Source organism: Vanessa tameamea, chromosome 5, assembly GCF_037043105.1.
Source record: "Vanessa tameamea isolate UH-Manoa-2023 chromosome 5, ilVanTame1 primary haplotype, whole genome shotgun sequence".
Taxonomy (NCBI): Eukaryota; Metazoa; Arthropoda; class Insecta; order Lepidoptera; family Nymphalidae; genus Vanessa; species Vanessa tameamea.
In genome coordinates, this window is record NC_087313.1 from 11,982,491 (window position 1) to 12,008,381 (window position 25,891).

The window sequence follows — 25,891 nt, forward strand, 5'->3', positions numbered from 1 at the left end:
GAACCCCTGTCGTTTCTAGGGAACAATCGACTTCGACTTCGGCCAGCTTCGACTACAGTTCATAACAAAAATTGGTCGAAGTTTTGACCGAAGCCGAAAGTTTTCTGTCGCACCTCTTGCGATCTTATTCTATTGGCCAGACATTCAGTGTTATTCACATTTAATTTCTGACCGAACGCCATCGCCATCCATTTGTAAATCAAAATAAAATAACTTCGGACGGCTAAATACTATTAATTTTCCGAAGTAAAACACTGATTAAATTAATAATTATAATATTCCTAATAATTATTAGTAATTACTTTATTTTTAATTTTTTTCGATTTTCCAAAAATATATATGATTAAAGTTTAGAATGAGTTTGAAAGAGTTTATTTGCTAGAGAAGTGGAGAAAAAAGTATAGTGAAATTATAGTGCAAAAATCGAAATAATATCATAATAATTATTTATATATTTGTTATTCATATTAAACATTATACCTGTATATTATGTACTTGATTTCAAAACAAATGTTCACAAATTGGTCTGATTACAAAATGTACTTATTAATATTTCAATATTTGCTTGTCGCTAACATAAAAATTAAAACTATATTAAATCTCTTTGTATATTTAAGGTATATCTATGGATGTTATTATTGTATGAAAACAATAATTGTAAAATACAACATTAAAATAAACCGTTAGTTTCTGTCGACAGTTCTTCTCAGGTCCAAGGCCTTATTTCCGAAGCGGTTTTAGTTTTTTAATAATTAATATGCAAGTGTAACTTTTTTTATTAATATTGAGTGAAGATATTTGACTTTGACATTGAAAATTACTACATTTACAAACTACTACTTTGTAAACGAAAATAAACTTCAAAAACTTCACTATGACTTTTAATCTGTCAAATATATATGTCAGTTCCTTATCATTGACTTTCGACTTATAAATATTATTATTCTAGGTAAAGACAATTAAGAAAATGAATTTTATGTTATCAGGAGCTATGTAAATTGTCTTTAGAGCGATTATATTATTCAAGTTAATTCAACCTTATAAGAATTGTAGTAATTTCTCTCGCTCTGACAGTTTAACTTGTATTTACACTGAGATAGTACATTCATATCTTTATTTGAATATTACAATCTGCCTTATCATGTTTAGGTTGAAAGGTCTTCTGAGTGCAACGATAGACATTAGCTGTTTCAAACAGTCGAATACAATTGTCTGGCGAGGAAAAAGCACTTTAGAAATGAATAATAAATTTAAATTACCTGCCCGTTACGGAGCCGGCGAAAAGAGCGTCTGGTAAGTCACATTATGAATTCTTTCATCGTGTAGTGCGAAAGCTATTTTTATAATACATCTTATGTGTATTCAAACATGGGTCAGATATTACGCAATAGTTTGACTTTCATTTGAATTGAGATTGAGATACATAAAAATAACTCCAAAGTAATAATTTGTCTCTAAACTTCTATTACCAGATAAATGTCTTGCTAATATAGAAACTGAGAGTTGTTCCACTAAACTACTCTTAATGTATTTACATAGCAGATTTTTTTTTCTTAGCATTCTGTTAAGAATGAGATATAAACACAAATTTATCATATAAACACCAAACAGTGCTTAAATAACATAAATTTTACCATATTGTCATCTCTCATTAAGATGATCCACATCACTGATCTCTGATCCTAACCACTGAACCAAAGGAGCATAATGTATTTAAAATGATGACTAATGGTGTTGTAACAATTTCATATTTGTAACTGCATAAACAGAATTGATGGTGAAATTAACCATTTACTTTAAAGGGTTGAGTACATCCAGTTAGCTGCAGATTACAAACCGGCTGTGAACCTTGGACAAGGTTTTCCAGACTACCATGCACCCGAACATGTCACTAAGGCACTCTCAGAAATTCCTGTGGGTGATAATCCACTGCTTAATCAGTATACGAGGGGATTTGTGAGTATAAAAGAAATATATATGGTGTTATATCTATTTAAAAGTAAAATATTAGTATATATTTAGAAGTAAAATTTAATAGATAATATAATTATTAGAAAATCACTGCATTTGCAATATTGTATTGGAAAAGAAGAATTGTCAAAGCACCAAATTGGTAATTTTGGACAATGTTATATATGACATAATAAAGTAAAAACTTTAAACTTTGGTGCTTTAGTGTTCGTCTGAAAAAGTAGAAATAAATTAAGAACTTTTGGTTTATCTAAATAAAAATAGGCTTTTACTTAACTTTCATGTTTTTATTTTCAGGGACATCCCCGTTTAGTTCAAAATTTAGCAAAAATATACTCCCCACTGATCGGTAGAGAATTAGATCCATTTAATGAAATATTAGTGACGAGTGGTGCTTATGAAGCTTTGTTTTCTGCAATTCTAGGTCAGTATTTATAGTTTATATAAGACATAACTAGTTTATATGCAACACATTATATAATAAATAAAAGTAACAAATTAACCCGCCTCTCATAAATTGTTATACTGCAAAACATCATAACATTGTATTGCTATGTTCTGGTTTCAAATGTGAGTGAGTTCCTGTAATAATAGGTACAAGGGACATTAATAGATGTCATGGTTGATGACACATGAGATTTCCTTTACATATTTCAGTCAATATAATGTAATAATCTATTTATTATGGTTGTTTTGATGTTAGAATGTAATGTTTTTTATCAATATACATAAATTTAATTTATCTCAATAGACATTTTATCTATTCAGGTCAGAGCCTTCTAAACTCTTCGTCCATAAACTGATAAAAACATACATTTATTTAAATAAAATATATTCCAGGTCATGTGGACGAGGGAGATGAGGTGATTGTTATTGAACCTTTCTTCGACTGCTACGACTTTATGATCAGGTCCGCAGGCGGTACTCCTAAGTTCATTGCTTTAAAGCCAGTGAGTCTTGTTTTGATGATTCATTTTAAACTAAGCTTACCTCTGCAAAGGTCTATTCTTATAGATTTTTGTATATTGCTATTGGCTAGACCTGGTGTTTGAGCTTTCGATCAATAGCATACTGAAGTTTGGTAATTGACAATGATAAAGTTCCTGTGCCTCGGAAAGCATCCTCATCCATGACTGAACTCTACCCAATTGTGTCGGATTGAAGTCCCATCAGGTTATGAAAGAGCACCCATGTTTGTTCACACATTTTTTTGTATGCATAAAACTTAAAAAATAATTAATCATATACAAAATAAATGATATATTACATTATTGTACAGTGAATTTGTTATGTTGTGTGTTGATGTGTTGCCTATGTGATATTAATAGTTAACAGATTTAACATTTTATATAAAAGTATAGATATTTATAGATCCATTCACATTCGAAAGCGCTCCCCTCTACATCAAATTACCGGCGTGCATTAGTGAGTGTCGCTTGTGCTTACAAGATGTCTTAGTGTGCGGGAGATGAATGAGAGTAAGGACAGCAAAAAAAATTTAAAATCGAGATTATGTTGTTAATTTTATTTCACGCCTTTTATTAAACAAACGGCGAGTGATTAGATCTATAAATAATATGTTTCAAATAAATACTTACATAATAAATAATTAAGCAATTTTTAAGAGCATCTATATCTTCTGATTACTTGAAATTTTAGCTGTTTTCTCGAAGGACTGAATAGATTTTTGTTTCGCTTATCCAATAGTTTCGGTTACGGTTACTGAGCTCTATAACATCCCTAATCTGTGTACATATAGCCATGAGACTTATACATACATTTAAGACTTAATGCTATAGTAATTTTAAAAACTGAAAGTAAACTTAAATAAAATGTTGCATATATTATTAAATCCACTTATAGCGCGCAACATCACACATAAATACACATACACAGACATACGGATAAACAAACATGCGTGCTAAAAAAAAAAAAATTATTTTAATAATATTATTATAATTTTTTTTTTACTTTTATTGTCAAAGGTAATGAATTAGTCATCTTTTGTGTTTTTGATTATTATTTTTTGATTATAATACGAAACAATTATGTACCTAAAATCTGCGAAGAAACGGCCTTCCAAAACACAGCGAAAGCTAGTTTGGAATTCTAAAGGAAGCTAAAGGAGAAGAACTTTTAGAACTCTAGAAGGCTGGTATCAAAATTGTAAACAAAACATGGAAAATAAATAAATAAATAATAAAAAAGTATCCATGTATCTATGCTAATAAGAAACATATAACATATATATATACCAGATTATAATACCTTTAGTTAAGTTAGTTATTTCAAGAATTGTGAAATGTTGACAGAAATCCACTGGAGGACAACTAAGATCAGCCGACTGGATCCTTAACGAACAAGAGTTATCGTCATTATTCAATAGCCGAACAAAAATGTTGATCCTGAACACCCCTCACAATCCTCTCGGCAAAGTGTTCACGGCACAGGAGTTGGAGACAATCGCAAACTTGTGCAAAAAGCACAACGTCTTGTGTCTCTCTGATGAAGTATACGAATGGATGGTCTATGAATCTAACAAACATATTAGGATTGGTGAGTGGAATGATTCTATTAGAGTATTAGAGAGATCTACCCACTAGCCTGCTTCTCTAAGCCACCACACATTAGCGCACCTTCTGTCTTCCCGTCTAACCAACTGTCCAGATCATCTCCACTTTGATATCCTGATATTCTCAATGTTTTCAACGTTTGTCTTATTGAAATTTATAATATAGTAACATAGTATGGTCTCTTACACACATAATAATTCCTGTACTAATTTGCAATTGCTTCCAGCTACGTTGCCCGGTATGTGGGAACGGACAATCACCATTGGTTCAGCGGGTAAAACCTTCTCCGTTACTGGCTGGAAGACAGGCTGGGCCTATGGGCCCGCTAACCTTATGAAGAACCTTCAAGTTGTTCATCAGAACTGTGTCTACACGTGCTGTACTCCTGTACAGGTAATACATACATATATAAACATTTTTAGTCCATTCCATTAGTTGAACTCCTGGGTGACAAGATACTAACACATCATTGGTCCGGCATGTGAGATACTAAGAAATAATTTGGCTTATAAAGGTCACTTGCATTTAAATATTACAACAGAAGGGCAATTTCCTTTGGGAGTTCCTTTCGTAGAATATACTTTAGTTTTAATTTGTCCCAGAGTACTCAATCCATTGAGGCTCCTTTCATAAAACAAATATCTAATCATTTTTTATACATTCAAAAATACCGCGTAATTTAGTAATGACTATGTACATAGAGATATTATATTATATTAAAAGTTAAAATTTTCCGTCGCGTCTGTGTTTATGTCCATACTAATATATATCTTGTAGGAAAAAGTTTACGTATTTTTGAAAGTGTGCAGTGTGCTAAACTTTTCCTCACTAAAGAAATTTCATATTAAAAAATATAATTACAGGAAGCAGTCGCCCGATCGTTTGAATTTGAACTAGCTCGAATCAACACACCGGAGAGCTACTTCGTCTCCCTCGCTAAAGAGCTCATCTCCAAACGGGACTACTTAGTTAAAGTGCTGAGAGAAAACGGCTTCAACCCCACCGTACCAGATGGAGGGTACTTCATTGTAGCTGATTGGTCGAATCTTGGTAAGGTTATTTCTAATAATTGATCTGTATACCAACCAGTTTACTTATTATTTAATTTTGTATATGTCTGTCTTCTTCTTTCGAACGCTAAATTGCTGTCGAGAGAAAGAGAAGGTATGTGTACGGTGTGTACATTGTAACTCTTCACTTGTTTTACAACCGATATTTGTAAGTCTCAATACCATGATGTAGAATATATATTTGAAGCAATGATGATGTCAGGGACTAATTTTCACGTTACCTTTTTAAAAAAATCGTTAATATTGACATTATTTTTAAATGTTTTTTATTTCATTACCTCTGTTAAAGATATGTTTAAAAAAAAATTATCGCTCTACACCTCGCTTTATCATTAACTGAATTTGTAGATAGATTTTTAATTATGTTTGTATATATCACCGCAGAATTGTAAATATTATATAAATATAAATTGTAAATGTAGTGATTTAACTAAAAATAAAACGTCAAAAATTTCGATAGTTTATGATATTTCGGTAAAGTTAGTGTTTATAATTTAATTCAAATTACGCACGTCGATAGATTATAATCTGCCGCAAAATAATGCGTTAAATTATAAGCAGTATGTTACGGCTCACAATCTCGCGAGATAGATTATAATCTAACGGTATTTACAATTTTACCGTGACATATATAACCAAAGTTACAATATTTAATGTCTTCATACAATTTCAGCAAAGAAAATAGATCTTACATCGGAAACAGACAAGTACAAGGATTACAGATTCACTAAGAAATTTGCGAAAGAGGCCGGAGTTCTAACAATACCGCCCTCAGCTTTCTACTCGGAGGAACATAAACATCTCGGCGAGAACTTCGCAAGATTCTGTTTTATCAAGGTAACGTATTTTAAAAAATAGACTATACACTCGAATGCTTTAAGATGTGTGTTTATTTTAACATTGCCGCTCTGAAGTTAAAAGTTGTCCAAAAGTTAAATAAGAAACTTTAGTTTTATTAGAAACAGTAAAAATTACGAGTACTTTATCTACGGAAATAAATGAGAGAATTAATAAATTAAACCGGTCTACATAGTAACTGCTGGCCAATGACGCAGCTTGCAACTTCAGACCAAAGTTAAAATGTGCTGCACCTACGTACATAAAATTTGTTTTTACTGCATTTTGTTAGCTATTTGATTTCGATATTCACGTATATCATTTATTTTTATTTAAATATTATATTTTTTGATTTCAGAAAGACGAAAATCTGTCATTAACAGAAAAATTACTGAAGGAATGGAACGCTAAGAAGTAATTTTATAAAATTACAGGGACTCTTTATGATATATATAATTATTAAAATTTCATATAATATTTAAATATCATACTATAAGCCAAGAAATCGAACGAAGCCCGTTCCACGAAACGAGCTCCCAAGGGAAATAACCCTCGTGCGATCAATGCGCGTGACCTTCTGGGGCCATATTATTTCTTAGGATAGTCTTACCGCATTCGTCTCCTTATCTCTGGCCGCGCGCATCGACCAATGAGGTACGAGTATTTCGTTCTCTAGGAGTTCGACTCGTGGAATGGACTATATAAACATGAGTACTGTAAATGTATTTTTATATAAAGTTTTATATAATACAAATGAATGTTACGTAAATAAAATACAGTACTTTTAATGTATTTTTTTTAAATTACATAAATAAGAAATTATTATCATATATGTTAATAATACTCAATTTAGATATACAATGTTATATTGTTATCAAAATTATATTTTAAAAAATCATTCAAACTACTTATATGCTTTTTTTCGACAACTTTTCTGTGTTGCTGAGCTATCGATAGTTTGACCTCGAAAACTATTCAAGATATCGATAGTATCGTTTATGCAATTCTATCGATATTATTAATAGTATTGGTCATGGAGAGCTATCGATACTATCGATAGCATATCGGTACTATCGCTAATCCCTTAACTATCGATAGACTATCGATAGTGGAGTATCGATATGCAACACTATGCCTTTTACGTCCTAAATTATAAATTTAGAAAAAACAGTAGGTTACGTTTTTTTATAACAAAACAAGAAAGACATATTCAAGGCCCTGAAATTATCAAATACAATTTAAATTTAGTTAAGAAACTCCCAGATTTGTAAGACAACCAAAGAGATTTTTGCCCAGTATAGACAACCTGACTAAAATTCATATAATATTTCATTTTAATTACAACACTATATAATACATTTCAAAATATGCATTGTTTATTTTTTTTTTCAGGCAATGTTCATTTAATATTAGTATTGATATTATTGATTGCTATTATATGTATATTACAGAAATAAAAACATTATATAAATGAAATGTGTAAAGTTTATTTCATCAAAAAATAATGGTTATTTCATTCTCAAATTCATCAAAAAAAAAGTAATCAGGACGTAAAATCACCACGCAGCCATCTTTTCGCGTCCCGTGTATCATTTCCATACGTTTTACCAAATCTGAAAACACACAACAATTAGGTTTAACTTAAAAGATCAATATTCTCAATCTAAACTTAACAAATGTATCTTATTAAAACAACATAACTTTATTGATCATTAAAGTAGAAATATTTAAAATGCAATAGTAACTGGATCTGTTTGTCTATGTATTTCTCTTTTACAGCCAAAGCTGGAACCGCAAGAAAAGACAAAATATTTTTTTATAGGTACCTAAAACCTGACGATCAACTCCTAAAACACAAGCAAAACCGCGGGCGACAAGTAATTCTAAATAAATAAACGCCAAACAGCTGCTCCATATTCCTCGCCTTATAGTGTTAAAGCTAGGAATGATAAATAATTATCGATATTTTTATCGTTTATTTTGTTTTATATATCGATATTAAAATCCCCGTTAATTATTGAACCAGCTAACCCGTGATTATTTTAACTATATGACTTTGGCTTTCGCTGGCAAATAACTTAACTAATAATAATATTAAGCCCAGTCACCGAATACCTCAAAAATAATTTCAATGTCCGTTTTTTCCATAAAACCGTATCTTAAACCAATATGACGTAACCTCTCAATTAGTATGATTCCTTACCTAAATACGCATCCAGGAACATGACCCGCGTAGTTCGGCAACATCCCGACGTGCTTGTGATAGATCTCCGTTGGATTGATGGATAGTGGAGGGTCAGGCCTATAGAATAAGATAAAAAAGTAATGTGTTTATACAAAGCTTAAAAACGTAAGGCAAGACTTAAATCTACTCTATAATTTTTTTTTAAATTCCAAATTTACTTTATTACTTGCTGAAATGCAAAGTAACACGTCCCACGAGGTAGCAGACCTACCTACCTACCTTATATACATCGAAATAAGTATTATATGAATAAACATATAAAATATTGATGTTGATTATTATCTTACTAATATTATAAATGCAAAGTTTCGATGGATGAAAGTTATTACGCAATCACAATATCTAAACGGATCGAATAGAATTGAGCACAGAAATAATTTATAGTCTGGAATAGCACACAAATTAATTTTTATTCCTAAAACATATCAACACCTCCCCTCCCCCCATACGCCGGCGGGAAATATAATACATTAACTTATATTATAATCAAGTTTATATTATATTCTAGTTATTTGCAATTAAGTAAGCAACTGACGCTGCGCTATGTGTAGCGTCACCAAAAAAGTAATCAATAACAAATAGATAAATATATCTATACATATAATAAAATTGGAGTGTCTGTTTGTAATTTTAAAATAACCCACTTTTACTAAATGCATATGCATGTATACACGGTACATATACCAAAATAACAGTTTTTACAATTTTTGTCTGTCTGTCTGTCTGTCTATTTGTTCCATATAATCTCTGGAAAAGCTGGACCGATTTCGACGGTACTAATAAGGAGTAACTTAGGCTACTTTTATTTTAGAATTATATATAGAATAAAAATAAAATCACGCTATAATATCCAAATAACATAAATTCAAACAACGCGCACGAAGCCGCGGGCACGGCTAAATAAAATTGAGATGATAAAAAATGATATCAGTGGGAAAAGGTTTTACATTCAAATTAAAGACAAAAAATGTATTTCTACAATTTTATTCAAGCAAGCATCTTGACCATGTACGGTCCCTCAAGATGGTACCCGATTTTTGCGTAGTAATTGCGTGTTCCTACACCAGAAATAACCGCAATCTTATCAGATCCGTGCTCTTCCATAGCGATACGTTCCGCTTCCTCCATGAGCAACATTCCGAAACCCTGATGTTGAAACTTTGTTGGATCTCGTGCGTTAACCTAAAACAATGTTTTATGGAGTTTTAAAGATGGAATCTTTTGAGAATAGCCATCGTGACCAAAATAACTTAGGAAAACATCATTTACATAAATTAAAATGAGATATTTCAAAGAATTAGCTAATTGTAATAGACAGCCATTTATTTTTTTGAAATTTATCATTAAAAAAAATGTTGTCTGCGTCACTCGAGATTAAAGATTCTGCAAGTTGTAGTATAACAGAATAGAAATATTACACAACTTTTTGGACAGTCTTGTATAAACCAATTATTTAAAAGGCCATGTAAATCAGATAAAAGGAAATTGCAGCCTAGCGTATATCAAAGAAAACTCACGGGTACAACAGATCCATAGACGTGAAGCTCCCGCACAATACTGCATTGCTTGAAGTTAGCATTAGGTCCCGGCTTCAATTCCGGTCTATAGGTATCTTTAGCACATTTTCTGAGTCGGAGCAGACCAACTAATATATCTTGATCCGGATCCTCATATGATAAGAAAGTCTCCCAACCACCGTTGGCTACATAATCTCGTCTTATTAGTTCAACCTAGAGTAAGATAAAAAAATTAAAATCACTTGTTATTTTTTTAAATAAAGTTTACATAAAATAACCTAATAAACCATAAATCTTAAGTCCTGTTGAGCAAAGGCTCTCCTTTAGAAAGATCGTTAAGTTATCGACAAACTCTGTAATTAAAATAGTAGAAAAGAGTAACTAATGGGTTTCTTGGTTCTTCTCGATAGAATCTATATCGACCTTTACATTATTGAATACTGTAATATGACTATTCAAAAGTGCTTTCATGAGTCTACTTGAATAAAGAATATTTTTGCTTTGTAATTTTCATTGCTGGGCCCAAAACACCTCACGCTGCAATAACATAGTATAGTGAATGATTATCCACTACTTGGTACAACTTACTAACACTTACAAATGTCTACCTTTCACCAGAGCGAGTGACAAATTGTAACTACATAATAAAGACACATTTTTATTATACTGGGTCATCATTGCTTTCATATAGAAAAAATAATAAAAAGAATAAAGAATTTTCACATAAAATTGCAATTTTATGTGAAAAGTCTTTACTAATACAACTATATTTACAAAAAACAAGTAATTTAGTCATGACTTCACTACTCGCTTTAAAGCATATTGAAATATGGTCCAAAAACCTAATTTTCATATTTCTGTTTTCATTTTTCATAAATCAGACATACCTCATACGGTCTAACTTTGTTGTGTATCTCTTGTATCCCCACCTCCCTTGTCCTCACATCCCGGCAGTCAGTCCCCAAATCTGCCATACGAGCCAAAGCCAGCTCTCTCAGATTGCCATGCTCCACTCCAGAGGAAACCAGAGGCATAGGTATGTCACGCTGTACTCTGGAATTATATATTGCTGTTTATAAATAATTGCCTTTTTAGAATAGAATTTCATTAAATTATGTTGACAGGGAAATCAGTGACATTGTTTTTCACCTTCTGCTTCCGAAAAATATTCAAATACTTATGGTTATTGTTCTAAATTTTGGATTATTAGTATGAAAAGAAATTTAAATCAAAACTAAAAATATATCATAGCTTAATTTATATGTATCATACCTGTAAACTCTAGTCCATGGTGGAACTAATGCCAATATCTTAGCAATAAGATCGACTAGTGTAGATGGTGGGTAACTCCTGTACCTTCCCGTTTTCCACAACTCATAAAGCCCGGTGCCCCTAATTACCAAAGTTGGGTATATCTTGAGTCCATCCGCTCTAAAAGCTGGGTTTTCAAAGAACTCTATAAATTGCTCAACATCTCTTTCAAAGTCGACATTTGGTAAGTCGGGCATCATGTGAGCTACAATCTAAAATCAAATTCAAGATAGATAGATGCAAATATTTTAATTTTTTTTTATAAACTATATATATTTCCTTCATTCAAGTAGACTCTTACAAATACTTTTAAATTGTCATTATACAAGAATAAATTACATCAAAACTGTTACTCTAAAGACACTAATTAAATTATATAGATATATATAGATTATTTCCAACAAAATTTGTATGTTGCATGAAATATATACAAAATATGACCTCACAGTAATTTATTAAATTTTAATTATAATTTACAATTTAACATGATTATTATTACTTTTTTTTTATACACTAGCATGCAAAGGAAATTAAAGAAGGTATTATATCATATATTTTTTAAATTATTTTAAGCAAAACATAAATATACCTTGTATCCTGCATCCTTAGCAAGGTTGAAATTCTCACAAACTGCTTTTACTGTGTGCCCCCTGTTTGTATCTCTGGCTATATCCTCATAGACAGATTGCACTCCTATCTCCAACCTGAAGTGGAATTCCACCAATTTTAAAGAAACTCATCATAGTTTAAGGAAAATAATTCACAGTAAATTAATCTTTCAAATAAAACATCCCTTAAATAAAACAAGACATTGTCTAGATAACTGAGGTAACTAATTATGTCTAATCGTTGGATGCTGCATACAGCAAATAGAATGAAAGGATGTAAAAAATTGCTGGTGACAGAAAAACACCAAAGAATGGGCTCCTAGGTCCAAAAATCCACAAACACAGGCTTATGATAATTCTAATATACAGTATAATGGTTGCTTTTAAAAAAAAATTAAATAACATCAGTGATTAATTTAAAGACTCCTTATACTTCAATTATATGGTTTTGACAAGTTTACCTCTTTAAAAGATGTATTATATAGTTTGCCAGCATTAATTAACATTTCGTTTATTCAAGCAATATAGATAGGTAATCATTAACATGAGAAGTTAATCCTAACCTTGTGCAGCCATAGTTAAGCATGTCACTCATGTGCCTCTGCAAGCAGTAGTCTGGCCGAGTCTCTATAGTGATCCCAATGCACTTTGTTTTAGCTTTCTCTGAATATTTCACAGCCTCTGCTACACAATTTGAAGTGTGTCCTGATAAGGCATCATGAAGATTCCTAAAATAAAATAAGAAAAAATAAATTTATTGAATGATAAATCAAAGAAGATTAATATGTATAATTAGAGTTCATTATTAGGGCAGGAAAATCATAATTTATTGAGACTAAATATCCATATCAATAATAGAATGCAACTTACCGAATAAAATAATCTCTGTAATCTTCTGGCAGGCTCATAAATGTACCTCCCATCACAATAAACTCAACTTTATCCACACTATGACCGAGCTGTTTCAGCTGTTCCACTCTGTGTCGCGTCTGTAAATACGGATTGTATCGCGCCCTGATAGCTCTCATAGAAGTTGGCTCATATCCTGTATAACTTTGAGTCGAGTATTCAAAATCCGAATCGGGACCACCGGGGCAATACACACAAATGTTACCCGTAAAATTGATATGTGGGCAACGATGAGGTTTACACATGACGGCTACGACAGCGATACCAGATGCTGTACGAATCGGTTTCGCTTTTAATTTTGGTAGCAAAATACTCTTCGAATCAGCTGGCACAGCTGCTATGATATCTACAAGTCGCGGTGAAGTTCCAAGTCCGTATTTTGATGAAATCCTCGTCTTCATCTTGTTGAGGTTAACATCTTTGCCCTGACGGTGAGCGACCAGCAATTCTTGTATAATTTCTGATATAACCATTACCATTTTCTCCTCTTTCGAGAGGTTTGGCATTATTTTCTTCTTCGTCATTTTAATGGCTTTATATGTAATGTAATTAATTAAAGAAAATGCGTATTTTGTAAATTTTGCAATTTGACATATGACGTATTATGATACTTGACGGCGATGACAGTGACTATCAAGGACGTGACAGGTCATAACACATTCAAAATAATTGTCAACATAAAAATTCACATAAAACATAACTAATACGTTTTAATAATAATAACATTATTAAAACAAAATGAAAATATTTATCTCCAAAGAAAACCTTACTAATTTATTATTACGTTAATGCACACTTACTTGACAACATTTACTGGAGCCCATTCAGTACTCTGTCTTCGTCTGTAGTTAGACGAAAAGTCACAAAGAGCCGAGTTACTCAGCTTTTTAGATGATTCGCCAAATCTTTGGAAGCCGTAGGGTACATGTCCGGCAAAACCTTAAAAATATATTATTTTATAAAAAAATGGGCTTAATGAAACTTAAACGATTGGTTTAAATAAATAAATAAGGTGAATATGGGCGAATTGTCTATAGTAATTTAAATGTATATTATTCAAATGAGAATAAAGTGACAATGTTAATCGACTTACGAACTGATTCAGAAGGATTAAAAGCCCATATTTGATTTTGAACGAAAGACTGATGAATTTTATCATATGACATTTTACAACTATCAAGTTAATTTACTAATTGTGTTTTGCCAATAATATCGACATATGTGCCGAGTAGATAGATAAATAAAAATTAAAGAGACAAATCTCTTCTTAGACAAATAACCATCATAATTTAGTTGTTTAGTTATTATTTCCATAGTAACGACTTCAAAACAATTTAAAAAGTATTTATTCCCAAAATTAAGTATATAATATCACTTGGTTAATATATTTATGTTATCCTAACTGATTAAGTTTACGATTGAAATATTTCATATATAAATTAGGCGCATAATTTAATAAAAATAATAATAAAACTTCTTGTTGTTGTTCTTCTTGTTGCTATGTTCGTCTCGTGATAAAATCAGTCATGCTTTAAACGAATTTGCGCTCAAAGCGTTTGTAAAAACTTGATAATAAAATAAAAACAGTTACTTCCATTTTTTAAATGATTACATTAAGAAAAAACGATTACCTTCTTGAATGTAGTCAAAACTATACAAATATATATATCGTTCTGTAATTACATACAATAACATATTTTATGAATTAAACCTTTACTTTACGGTACCTTTCTTGATAAACTTATCCGGATTATCATTTTCCATGAAGTAAGGGCTAATAGAGTGGGAGGGAGGCAATAATTTCGGCTCATCCATTGGCACATCTCTCAATATTCCTGCACATTCTGGTCTCACCACCACTAGGGGCAGCTTAAATTCCGCTGTAGCCGACTAAAATATAGGAGGACTTTATTTTATTGAGAGTCATTCGTTAATCTTTTGTTATTCTTTAATATTTCTCCATTCAATCTTCCCTCTCGCTTCCTCATTCATAATCCATCTTCTTTCTCACCCAAATAATTGATATTGAACTTACAAATCTGTCAACAAGATCCCACGGTTGTCCTTTACTTGCTTGCAAGTCCACTACTCTTTCTAGCTGATTCCGCCCGGCTCTCTGGTTCAACTGTGACTTTTGAAATTCCGATAGAGCCTCCGTTGCAGAGACCGTGTAGCGCTGACCAAAATGTGCGTTCAGCCGAGGTAAGAATCCTATCACATTAAATACTAGTAACTAGCTTGTTGGTCTCACTATTTTATTAGACGGTAGATTCCAGGTCCGGGATTAATAAAAAGGCACAATCCCAACAGTCTGGAATTTGGATGCTCGAGTACTATATATTGTTTCTAGAATCATAATTTGCACTATCGGTTCCATACCTGAACTCACTTAGGTGAATTAGAATAACATCCTATCTGATTATGGGAGTAAGGGGAATAGAAAGTGCACCCATTATTACACACACATTTGAGCACATTAATCTCCTGCGTAGTTAGCCAGTCTCCATTGGGAACAATCACTCTGACTGAAATCGGTTAGGAGGACATCAGATTAAGTAGTTACAAACACGAATATACATATTTTAAAACCAAATAGACGTTACGTATAAAATATTCAAATGACTATTTCGTATTTGAATACATGAATACTGTACCTAGCTAACAATAGTTAGGTACAATCTTATAAGATTGTACCTAACTATAGTTAGTTAGTATTACTGTATAGTACACTATACAGTAATCTCAGTCTCAGAATTAATAAAAATTACACTTGTTAAACATAAGTGTAATTTTTATTAATTCTAAAAACTGCAGATAAAAAACTGTTTTAATAATATAAAAACTTATATATATAACTAAAGTTATACTATTTAAACAGAAAAAAATATCTTCACAATTATTTCACTTAAAGAAATCTTAACAATTTATATTACATTTTCCGTTGTATACTGTAACAAATGGGCATCGCTCGTTTGTAAATGTGGACCGATTCAATCCATTATTTATCGAAATTCAAAATGATACGAAACAGCACGAATTTCCTTAATACTTGAATATTTCATGAGTCTGATTCCGTGAAATATATTGATAATAATAATTGTAAACTAGATGTGGCCCGTTAGCCTGCGTGCGATCTGATAGCCAGACGTAAGTGGAACGGATAGGACATGATCCCGTTTAGTTTTAGTTCTGTGATATGCCACTGTACACGTCCAATTTGCAGTTATACGGCTTTACAACTATCATTATTACTCGTCAAAACTGCGAATAAAATTATACGGAAATAATATTAATCATTAGTAAAAAAACATAGGCATTTGCTAGTTTGAGTAGTAGTTCGAGTATATCAATTATAATTTGAAGGAATATTTAAGTTTATATGTTTGGCTTATTAAATATATATGATATACATAACATCAGCTGATCATAAGGCCCTGAGGTCGAATCTCGAACCGCTCAAAAAACTCATTGGGTTTCTGGTCCGGGAATCCGTGTTCTGTGAAAACAATTCTCATTAACAACCCGGACCTGAGAACTTGGCAGTGTTACATTGACGTTCTTCCAAAGTACGTAGGCAAAAGCGTTGGTCCTCTACCTAATAACGGTTTAAATTTTGCACTCGTGTTTGAATACACACTGATGCTATGTCACATGTTCTAGGCTTCATTGAAAATGGTCATCGTGGTCAAAATCGTTCAGCGGAATATCATCATCAAAGAAGAAACGAGAAACTATAAAAATACTCTTAAGGTCCAAACTTATTAATCGTAGATCATTGTCAGATTCTGTACTGGAAATGCCTCTCAAATGTCACCGATGTCGCTTCTTATATAAATGATTTCTATGTTTATGTATAAGTGCATACAGTTAAATCAGATTATAGTGATTCCGGGAACTATTTCAATAGCTTCTTGCATAATCAACGCGAATCCAATTTTGCGTTCAACAAGGTTTCTTATGAACTTAAAAGATAAACCAATAATGTGACTATTATGACAATTTATATCAACTACTTTCAAGTAGATAGCATTTCTTTGTAATAAAAATTTCATCGTGAACGTTGGGTCTTGTGACGGAACGGAATTTTTCTACTACGGTCAAGTTGCACGCACTGCACATGCGACAGATGCATGTTATTTGTCCGTTGATAATCCAGGAAGATCGTTCCAGGATGAACTAGAAAAACAAAATGCATTTGGTCTAGTTACTAATCAAATATTTAGTTTCATAATAAACTGTCTCCTAATTTTTTGTTTGATCTCCTTATTTTTATTCGAATCGATTGTAATCCGTACATTAAACTAATTTAATTATGAATATTGTATAAATTTGTGCTTTGGGGTAAGATCGCACTGATCGAAATTCCAGCTGATTGGACTTTTCATATGTTATTCCATAGTTAATAGACGCTATTAGCGTGTATTGGCTGAAGAAAAAAATCAGTTAAAAAGTGCTCGAATCAGTCGGAAACTCGATCGTTACGACGCACTATATCCTGTTGGTGTGATTTATTACTCATACCTACACCGGTCTACATATTTCAAGGTAATACCGTTAAACCTATAACGACATAAGTACAATGTGTCAAACTCGCAGGTGTTAATACTATAAATCCCAACTAATATTATAAATGGGAAAGTAAATTAGTTTGTTACGAATCAAGGATCAACACGAAAATTCACATACACAGCAGGGCTACAGAAAATGTCATCACATGAAGTGGGGTATATGTCAGACGGCTTGTGCTTCCTATTCCCACCGAAATACCCTAACCGTAGCGACACCCTCTCCGTATCTTCGACGGGCGTCACGGGATCACTTTCGCTTGCTACCGTGACGTACAGAAATGGAAATAGGGTAACCTAAACGAGTGGACCAAGCAGCGCGTGGAAACTAGTTTCATATAATATGACTTCATTGGATCAGTATTCTGTAATTTCAACATTAATCCATTTACGGTCATCAATCTTAAACGACTCATGTTTTATTACAATGCATGTAGTAAATTAAAGTCACAGCTGTCTGTATGTATGTATGTACGTGTGTATGTAAGCGATAACCTTATTCTTATTTTAACTCTTTTTCAAGTCTTAATCACCTTAAACAGATGATGTTATGAAGATGTTTATCGGTTGAGTTAGGTGGTAGGTCTTTGTGCAAACCCGTCTAGGTAGGTAGCACACACAGATATTCAACACCCATACAGCAATACCTACTTATTATTATACTTATATTCTAGAGATCCGGGTTGAAGGGTGAATGAGCCAGTGTAACTACAGGCACAAGGGACATAACATCTTAGCTCCCAAAGTTGGTGACGCATTGTGATGTAAAGAATGTTTATTATTTCTTACAGCGCTTGTTAAGAAAATAACGTTCGTGTTATGTTAGAATGTGAAATGCGACAATTAGTATAATAATTATAACATATAAATAATAGAGGTATCAAAATATCGTATCACTTAGTCGGTTATCAATATTTCACGAGTAAGATCAGAGAAGAGTTCTTACAGAAGAGCACCGTTCTTCTTATAATACCTACAAAAAAACGACACCAAATCCAAACTGACCCAATAAATTGAAAATTGAGAATTAACTATTTATTACTAATTTTCCCCCTCGTGTTTGGTGGGGGGTTCAGTCGTATGTTTTATGTGTTAAAAGTAGCCTATGTCCTTCCTTGGGATACAAGCTTGCTTCAAACAAAATAAAATAAAATATCTTCAAGTTTACTTCAGTGGTTTAGCGGTAAAAACTTAATAGACAGACAGACAAACAGACTAATACTTTCGCATTTATGATATTAGTATAGCTTTCAAAACTGATAATAATTTTATATTTATGTTTAAATATATTGTACGTACATTTAATAAAGCGTTTACGTTTAAACTAATAAAAACTTTTCTATTAAAATGTAAGCGAAAATTGAAATAAACTTCAATTGATAAATCATCTTAAGAATCAATCTGGGATGTTATAATATCAGGAAATTAATACATTCTGACCAGTTCATTGGGTACATGAGTCAGCTTGTGAGCACTGAATCACTGTCCAGTAGCAACGTTCCGAAGTACATTTTACCGGTTAACTCTAATACAGTAAATAAATATTATTACCCAGATAAAAAAACTTGAACAATAAAAATCTTATCACGGACTAGTAAAATGTACTATAAAAAAATGTTTGAAATATGATACCACCATATCAGTAAGTACCTACACTAAACAAACTAGAATCAACCTTAAGTGTTCGAAAATATAAACAGCTAGGTACCCGTACAGGCTTCGCACGAGTAAAATAAGTCTATATAAAATGTTTATACCGTAATACATGTAACTCTATTGGCTTAAGTGACGCTAGTGAAGCTCACGGCATGATTTATCCGACATCTTAACAGGCCTCGCGCCTCGTCATATTTTAGTCAATTTATGTAAAACCTTTAATTATACATCTGAATCTTCTTCTTGTTTAATTCGTTTCGGTAGTTTTTGAGACAGACAGACAGACAAACAGACGGTGGCGGCGGGACTTTGTTTTATAATACGTAATAATATTGTTTTATTACGCCTCTTGCTTCGTATATGTTTTAACATTATAAAGGCATCCAGAAAAGACCATAGCTACTCGCAGATAGATACATAGTTTCGACGTTCTATCAAAAATATGTACCGTATTATAATAAATACAAAGACTGTCCCATCCTAGTACTTTTTTATTGTTTAATTGACCAATATCGTCCCAATAAAAAACATACCGCATGTTTCGAATTGCATTTCATTTGACGTAAAACCATAACGACATAAACGGCTGCAATTTATAAGGAAAAAAAAATCAAAAATAAAATAAGATATTATTTGTTATATTCTTGTGACGATATGGTTAGGACACGTAAATATTAACTGTTATTTGTAGATTCAAAGTTTCAAAACCACCCAAACACTACGGAATTTTCATGTGCCCAATTTGCATCTCATGTTCAGCGCACAGGAAACCTGCATGTCGTACCCTCTACATCATATACATATATTCACCAAACCGTATTGCAGCAGTTTCTTCTCTAAAAGGAGACGAGGCCTTAGCCTAGGAGTAGGATATTCACAAGCTGTTAATTTTTTTTTTCCTACTAACATGAAAATATTCAAACAGATTATAACATATTATATTTTATAACAGATAAACGACTATTAAAACTTTATCTTATCGCGTTTAAGATTTGAATTATAGCATAATTATGTTTTATACTAAACCTTTGTTGTTTTGTTTAAAATCAATATTTAAATCGATTATAAGCATGTTAACATTACAATAATTTCGATGCCCAAAATAGGTTTCACATAATGTTGCTTAAGCTTAGATACAAGACATATACTTACACGGTGGATGGAACAAAATATATTAATAATTATATTATGAAAATTGATCAGTTACTTATTATTACTAAAGACCTATTTATAATCAAAGGCACGTCCCTCCACATTTTTTTGTTTAAATAATCTTAACAAATATAGTATTTTTTGCTGTCTGTACTCTTAATCGTCACACGCACACTAAGATATATTTGTAAGCAAGGTCGTCACTGATTCATACCAATATAATAAACATAGAATTTAACGGAGAGCGACACGTCTTGGTGATTGATTATTATCAAGACGCGTCCCTCCACGTAATATAATTTAAAAATAATTAACAACTGAACAAAACATATTTTGACTAAATTTGTTACAGCTAATAACGAAATTGACTAAATAAATTCTTCGTTTCGTTTTAAGCACAGGTAATATTTGTGTTCAAAATTCTTGTCATAAATTTGGGTCAAGTCATCCAAGATTATGTAATTCCCTGTGATGTCCACTTATCGTTATCTCATTTCGTATCCGTCAAGATCTTGTATCACACGTCTTGGTTGCAAAATTTGTTCCTTTGCTACGTTTTCCTCGATAATATTTTATTAAAAATATATGTTAGTATGTATCTATTTATTTATTTATTTATTTATTTAATCGATACACCACAGTATTTGAAATATAGCACTTAAAACAAGAATACAATAAAATGACAGATACAATTTCAAACACTTAATAGGTATATACAGCATTAATAGTTACGTTAGCCTCCAATAACAATTTTTTTAACAATACTCTATTTAATAAATACTACAGACTGCAATATAGACGCTTATTAATTATTTAACATTTAAACAATTAGCAGAAAAATTTAATGAATTAAAAAAAATAACTAACAATAATTACAACAATGACAAATTAAGATTTTTAGAGATAAATCCATAGTTTACAATGTTCTAATATTAAGTAGAATATAACAAACTAAATACAACAGTAAAGATATCAAAACAATAAAGCTCCCAGCGTTAATTTTTTGCGAAAAAGTGGTAGTGAGTCGTGAAAAATGTCAATGCCTTCACTGTAGACTTTATTATACAAGTTTATGAGGTGGTTGAGTGGAGAGTATTTACCTATATTTGTTTTGGAAGTTCCGAGAGGAGTATCTGTTTGAGACTTCAACATCGTTGCAACTCGATGGCGCAGTACCATACGCACTTATATGCCATTTAACAATCGCTATTTCAAATAGTATACAACATTTTTTTTTATTTATTGGAAAAGTTACACCATCAACTTGTCACTAAGCACTTAAAATTAATATCTGACTTGGGTAACATACAAAGTGATACGTCTTTAAAGGTGTAAACAACATTGTACACAGCTAACACAATATATGTCTTATATTTTATATATAAGATTAAAATAATCAATAAATCTTAATAGTGTTTTGATTGGTATAATTTAATATCCTGATCACTGGTTACAGCAATGATCACTGTAACTGCGACTTTTGCTATCACGTATTCAATCTAATTTAATGATAATCAAATCAATGTTATCGGTTCTCCGAATCGCTGTGATCCGGTTTGAAGAGCGAGTGAGCCAGTGTAATAACAGATACTATATAACATCTTAGATCAAATGTTTGACGCATCATTACCGTTATGGTGTAAGTAGTTGGTGACTATAAGAATAGCGAATGGGTCCCATTCTGATGTCTAGACTCTCGACCATCTTTTGAGAGTAAATACGAAACGTTAATCAAAATTGCATTTATCAAATACATGACGAAAAGTTGTTCAATGAAAAAGTATACATCAATTACGATATTCGTATCCGTAACCTACACAAATTGTTTTTTATTTTAAATTAATCGGCTATATCGTCTTCAACTGTCTACGCGTTACTGAACGACTGATTCGGGTAGTTGAACGAGAGAGGAAGACAAAGAAGACGGCGCCATGGAACCTCTGAATGCACACTTTTCTTTTCCCAACAATGAAAACTGGAGTACTACTACTACACTACTTGAGCAACGGCACCGTGTTGTTTTCGAGGATAATATATGCAATATTTATCATTTCGCATCTAAGTACGATATAAATTGGTCCTTCGAGCCGGATACACCATAGTTATCAACATTGTAATTAAGATAATCTCACCTTCGTATCCCGGTATCATCGGATGTTTGTACACCGGGTCGCCGTTACGGAACCTTGCGTTAACGACATCAACTGCAGTTTGCGGCGGACGATATACCTGATAAAAGTAAACTGATACTGTAAACATGGTATTACAAAATGCCTTCACAAAGTGCAATACCTACTTCAGCGATTTCTTCCATAAAATTAAATTAAATAAATCAGTATCCTAAATGTATCACAAAGAACATTGGAACGTTATTTTTAAACATCACACTTTTCTAGATAAAACCGACTACTTTCCCAATAACATTTTTTCATTTTGTTATTTTCGAGGTCACTTTATAATAATACTGTTAGGTATATATCACATTCATTAGTCACATCACACATATCACAATAGTAATAACAAGTAATCTTCTCTTTGACTAAATAGCATTGTCTTTGACCAGTTCTATGTATTATATTTGAAAGTACGGCAGAAGGCTATGGCTATGTAGTAATAATCTTTATATAGTGTATATAGTAACTAAAAAAACTAACAAAACAACTTCAATGATCATATCTCATATACCTGGAAATCATCAGCAGTCCTGTCTGATAAAACGAGCCTCTCGGAGTGGTTGACGCTGGGGTCCAGGAGGATCTTGTGAGTGGTAGATCCATATGTATCACCAATACGATACTTATATTCTGGACAGTGACCCGTGTAACTGAAATTATTTGTTATTTTTTTTAAATGGTCCGACATTTTTATTAATTTGAGAATCTTATTTTGTTGGAACAAGATTCTAATAGCACGAGATACTCCCGATACTTGGCGAATAAGATCTAGGTAAAATTAGTGGAGTACCTACTACGACTGTCACGACATTCATGTCATAGTATGTGTGTTTGTTTTTTTAAAACATGTGGTGTGCACGTCTATATTCTTTATTTATTTTATAATAATTTCTTAAGTTCATTTTTTTAAATTACAATTTTTTATATCATTCCCTCACATAATTTTTTTTTTATCATTTAAATACTCTTAATCTTTTGTAAAATTTTGTCGTTGTTTTTAGCTGTTAATAGTCATTTTTTTATTAAAAACGGGCATTGTGCAGCCCGCCATGGTAGATACTATCCACTCATCAGAAATTCTACCGCCAGACAGAAATAATTGGTATTGTTGTGTTCCGGTTTGAAGCGTAATTTAATTTAGAAGGGATATTACATCTTAGTTCCCAAGGTGGCGTATTGATTGGCTATGTAAGGGATTCTTAATATTTCTTATAGCGCCAATGTCTATGGACGATGGTGACCACAAACCATCAGGTGGCCCATTTTTCCATCCGCCTACCTACCTATATCATAAAAAAAAATATTAAATACAAGTTAATTCAAATTTTAATGTAGTAAAATTGGCAAATAAAATGATGAAAAACAATATATTTAACATAAAAACGCGTCACAGTCGATTAAGAAAAAATATTTTATTTTAAGATAAAATTATCGCTTGCCAGTTGCCATACAATTTAATGGAACGCCACACACGGCGCAATTATAATTAGGTATATAATATCATCGATAGATAATTTATAAGTAATTGAGAGAAGATTTTCTAGAATATTCTTGCCTATGCCTTTAAGTGCAATAACACCACATAGTAAATATATGAAAACATGCTAAGATAAAACATTCATACCCATTAGGTATCTTGTGGTACGTATTTAACATTTGTTAATTCAGGGTTACAATAATTCAAATCCACAATAAACGTTGATGCTTATTTAATATACGTGACGAAATGGTAAAGAGAAATCGTAATTTCGTAATATGTCCGCGGAAAGGACATTTATCTTGGGATCAGTGACAAGCGACACATCAATATAACACGATCGGTATATTATCTCTACGTTTCGTATTTTTCAAATTTCCCAATCCCTTTATCGTCTGTGACACGTTCAACGTAATTTTTGTGACACACTTACTTTTAAAAGATCAGAGTCCAGTTTTACGAAAATATCGAATTAAAAAAAAAGGTCACCGATTGCGATTCGGACGTGGATTCATGGATTCAAAAGGATTTTGTCCAATCATCGTATAAGGATAAGAGAAACGGGGACAAATTATTGTATTCTTCGTTAGGTACGATAAAAGAAATGTAAGGATTAAAACAATAACTTTATTACACTTAAATAAAATTTAAACTAATTGAGTAATCATTAAGACTTCATACTCAATAAAAATGCATAAATGTCTGATATACAAAAAAAGCACAATTTAAGAAACAAGCTTTAATCGAGCCCATACACTACTGTGCACTGTAGAACTCGCTTGAAAGTCAGTTGCAAGATTACTTACCATAGTCAATTTTTGTTTTCCCATATAAAGTCATAAAGTCAACGACTACAATTAAAGCTAAACCGATTGATTATAATGGCAATAATTATACAGGTATCAGAGCAGCAAATGATGTTTCTAAAACTCAGCTTGGTATTTTATGAAAGAGTTGTAAAAGTTACGAGTCGAGTGTCAGTGCAAGTATTCTAAGAATTGCATATGCTTATTAACGTAACTCTTTAACGATAATATTTTCAATAATGAATATAGATGATTTTTACCTTTTTATCAATAATTTCTTCTAAAAAGTGAATAAGTTTAAGGCATAGACATTATGACATACTGCCACTGGTCTGCCCCAGAATTTTCTAACTTAAATATAATTCACATTAGAATTTTTATTTTTTACTAGGCACAGGTATGCCATAAGATAAACTAAGCATTCAAACCAATTTTTGTCTCAATAGCAAATTGTTCAAAAACTAACAAAAAACAACTTTTGTTTTAAAGTTATATTATCCAGGATATTAAAGACGACTTAACAATCTTAATTAAGATCTTTAAGATCTATAATCTCTATATTTATAACGTACCCAACGTTCAAAACGTAAAAAGTAAAATTACTACGAACCCGGGTATATAGTGGGGCTGGGCAATGCTGACCAAATCCAACGCCATGGTTTGATAATTTTCTTTATTTTATAATAATATTAACTCATAATTTTTTCAAAATGATTATAAAGAAAACTTGAATTCTGCAATTTACGCCATGTATTTAAACTTTTATGATCAAATTTGATAGTTGTTGTTTATCTTGTCACAAAACTGACAAATGTTTTATTTTTTGTTATAGTTTTTATACAAACCTATATTTAAATATTGTACATTAAATGTGTTCACGTTGTAAATTGGTACTACCCATTAAATATAATAATTTATTCATATCACATTTTTATTATTTTTGAAAGTATCATACGTTCAGAAATTATAAAAAAAATAACTCGAAGCACCAAATATGAAATAGAGGTCATAATCACCGCC

General features: G+C 31.7%; 3 protein-coding genes across 3 annotated transcripts; 1 reads left to right on the top strand and 2 right to left on the bottom strand.

The window, feature by feature from the left end:
* The first annotated feature begins 1,050 nt into the window (after positions 1–1,050).
* On the top strand, positions 1,051–7,239 carry LOC113392313 (kynurenine aminotransferase). The gene is made up of 9 exons (XM_026628672.2): positions 1,051–1,293; positions 1,803–1,956; positions 2,269–2,395; positions 2,812–2,921; positions 4,284–4,527; positions 4,771–4,937; positions 5,408–5,594; positions 6,288–6,451; positions 6,810–7,239. Exons 1-9 carry the CDS (start codon positions 1,142–1,144, stop codon positions 6,867–6,869), a joined length of 1,365 nt encoding a protein of 454 aa, XP_026484457.1. The 5' UTR covers positions 1,051–1,141; the 3' UTR covers positions 6,870–7,239.
* A 692-nt stretch (positions 7,240–7,931) lies between these two features.
* LOC113392551 (CIMIP2 protein CG18335-like) lies at positions 7,932–25,639 on the bottom strand. Its single transcript, XM_026629044.2, has 8 exons — positions 25,482–25,639; positions 23,100–23,238; positions 22,547–22,643; positions 15,077–15,252; positions 14,769–14,931; positions 13,842–13,980; positions 8,655–8,753; positions 7,932–8,064 (listed from the first exon to the last, which is right to left on the bottom strand). The coding sequence occupies exons 1-8, from the start codon at positions 25,526–25,528 to the stop codon at positions 7,995–7,997; spliced, it is 930 nt and encodes a 309-aa protein (XP_026484829.1). The 5' UTR covers positions 25,529–25,639; the 3' UTR covers positions 7,932–7,994.
* Positions 9,667–13,639, bottom strand: LOC113392312 (elongator complex protein 3). The gene is made up of 7 exons (XM_026628671.2): positions 13,003–13,639; positions 12,696–12,860; positions 12,114–12,228; positions 11,486–11,736; positions 11,101–11,266; positions 10,214–10,426; positions 9,667–9,878 (listed from the first exon to the last, which is right to left on the bottom strand). The coding sequence occupies exons 1-7, from the start codon at positions 13,563–13,565 to the stop codon at positions 9,684–9,686; spliced, it is 1,668 nt and encodes a 555-aa protein (XP_026484456.2). The 5' UTR covers positions 13,566–13,639; the 3' UTR covers positions 9,667–9,683.
* Positions 25,640–25,891: the final 252 nt, after the last annotated feature.

Bases quoted from the DNA above. Each gene is read 5' to 3' on its own strand.
- LOC113392313 (XM_026628672.2), top strand. From the start codon at position 1,142: ATGTTTAGGTTGAAAGGTCTTCTGAGTGCAACGATAGACATTAGCTGT. The intron at 4,528-4,770 runs GTGAGTGGAATG...AATTGCTTCCAG, and splicing joins TAACAAACATATTAGGATTG to CTACGTTGCCCGGTATGTGG. The intron at 4,938-5,407 runs GTAATACATACA...ATATAATTACAG, and splicing joins CGTGCTGTACTCCTGTACAG to GAAGCAGTCGCCCGATCGTT.
- LOC113392312 (XM_026628671.2), bottom strand. From the start codon at position 13,565: ATGACGAAGAAGAAAATAATGCCAAACCTCTCGAAAGAGGAGAAAATG. The intron at 12,861-13,002 runs GTAAGTTGCATT...ATTTTATTTTAG, and splicing joins TACAGAGATTATTTTATTCG to GAATCTTCATGATGCCTTAT. The intron at 9,879-10,213 runs GTGAGTTTTCTT...ACATTGTTTTAG, and splicing joins TCTATGGATCTGTTGTACCC to GTTAACGCACGAGATCCAAC.
- LOC113392551 (XM_026629044.2), bottom strand. From the start codon at position 25,528: ATGGCGTTGGATTTGGTCAGCATTGCCCAGCCCCACTATATACCCGG. The intron at 15,253-22,546 runs GTGAGATTATCT...TTAATGTGATAG, and splicing joins GATGATACCGGGATACGAAG to GATTCTTACCTCGGCTGAAC. The intron at 8,754-13,841 runs GTAAGTGTGCAT...CTTATTCTATAG, and splicing joins GCTCCAGTAAATGTTGTCAA to GCCTGACCCTCCACTATCCA.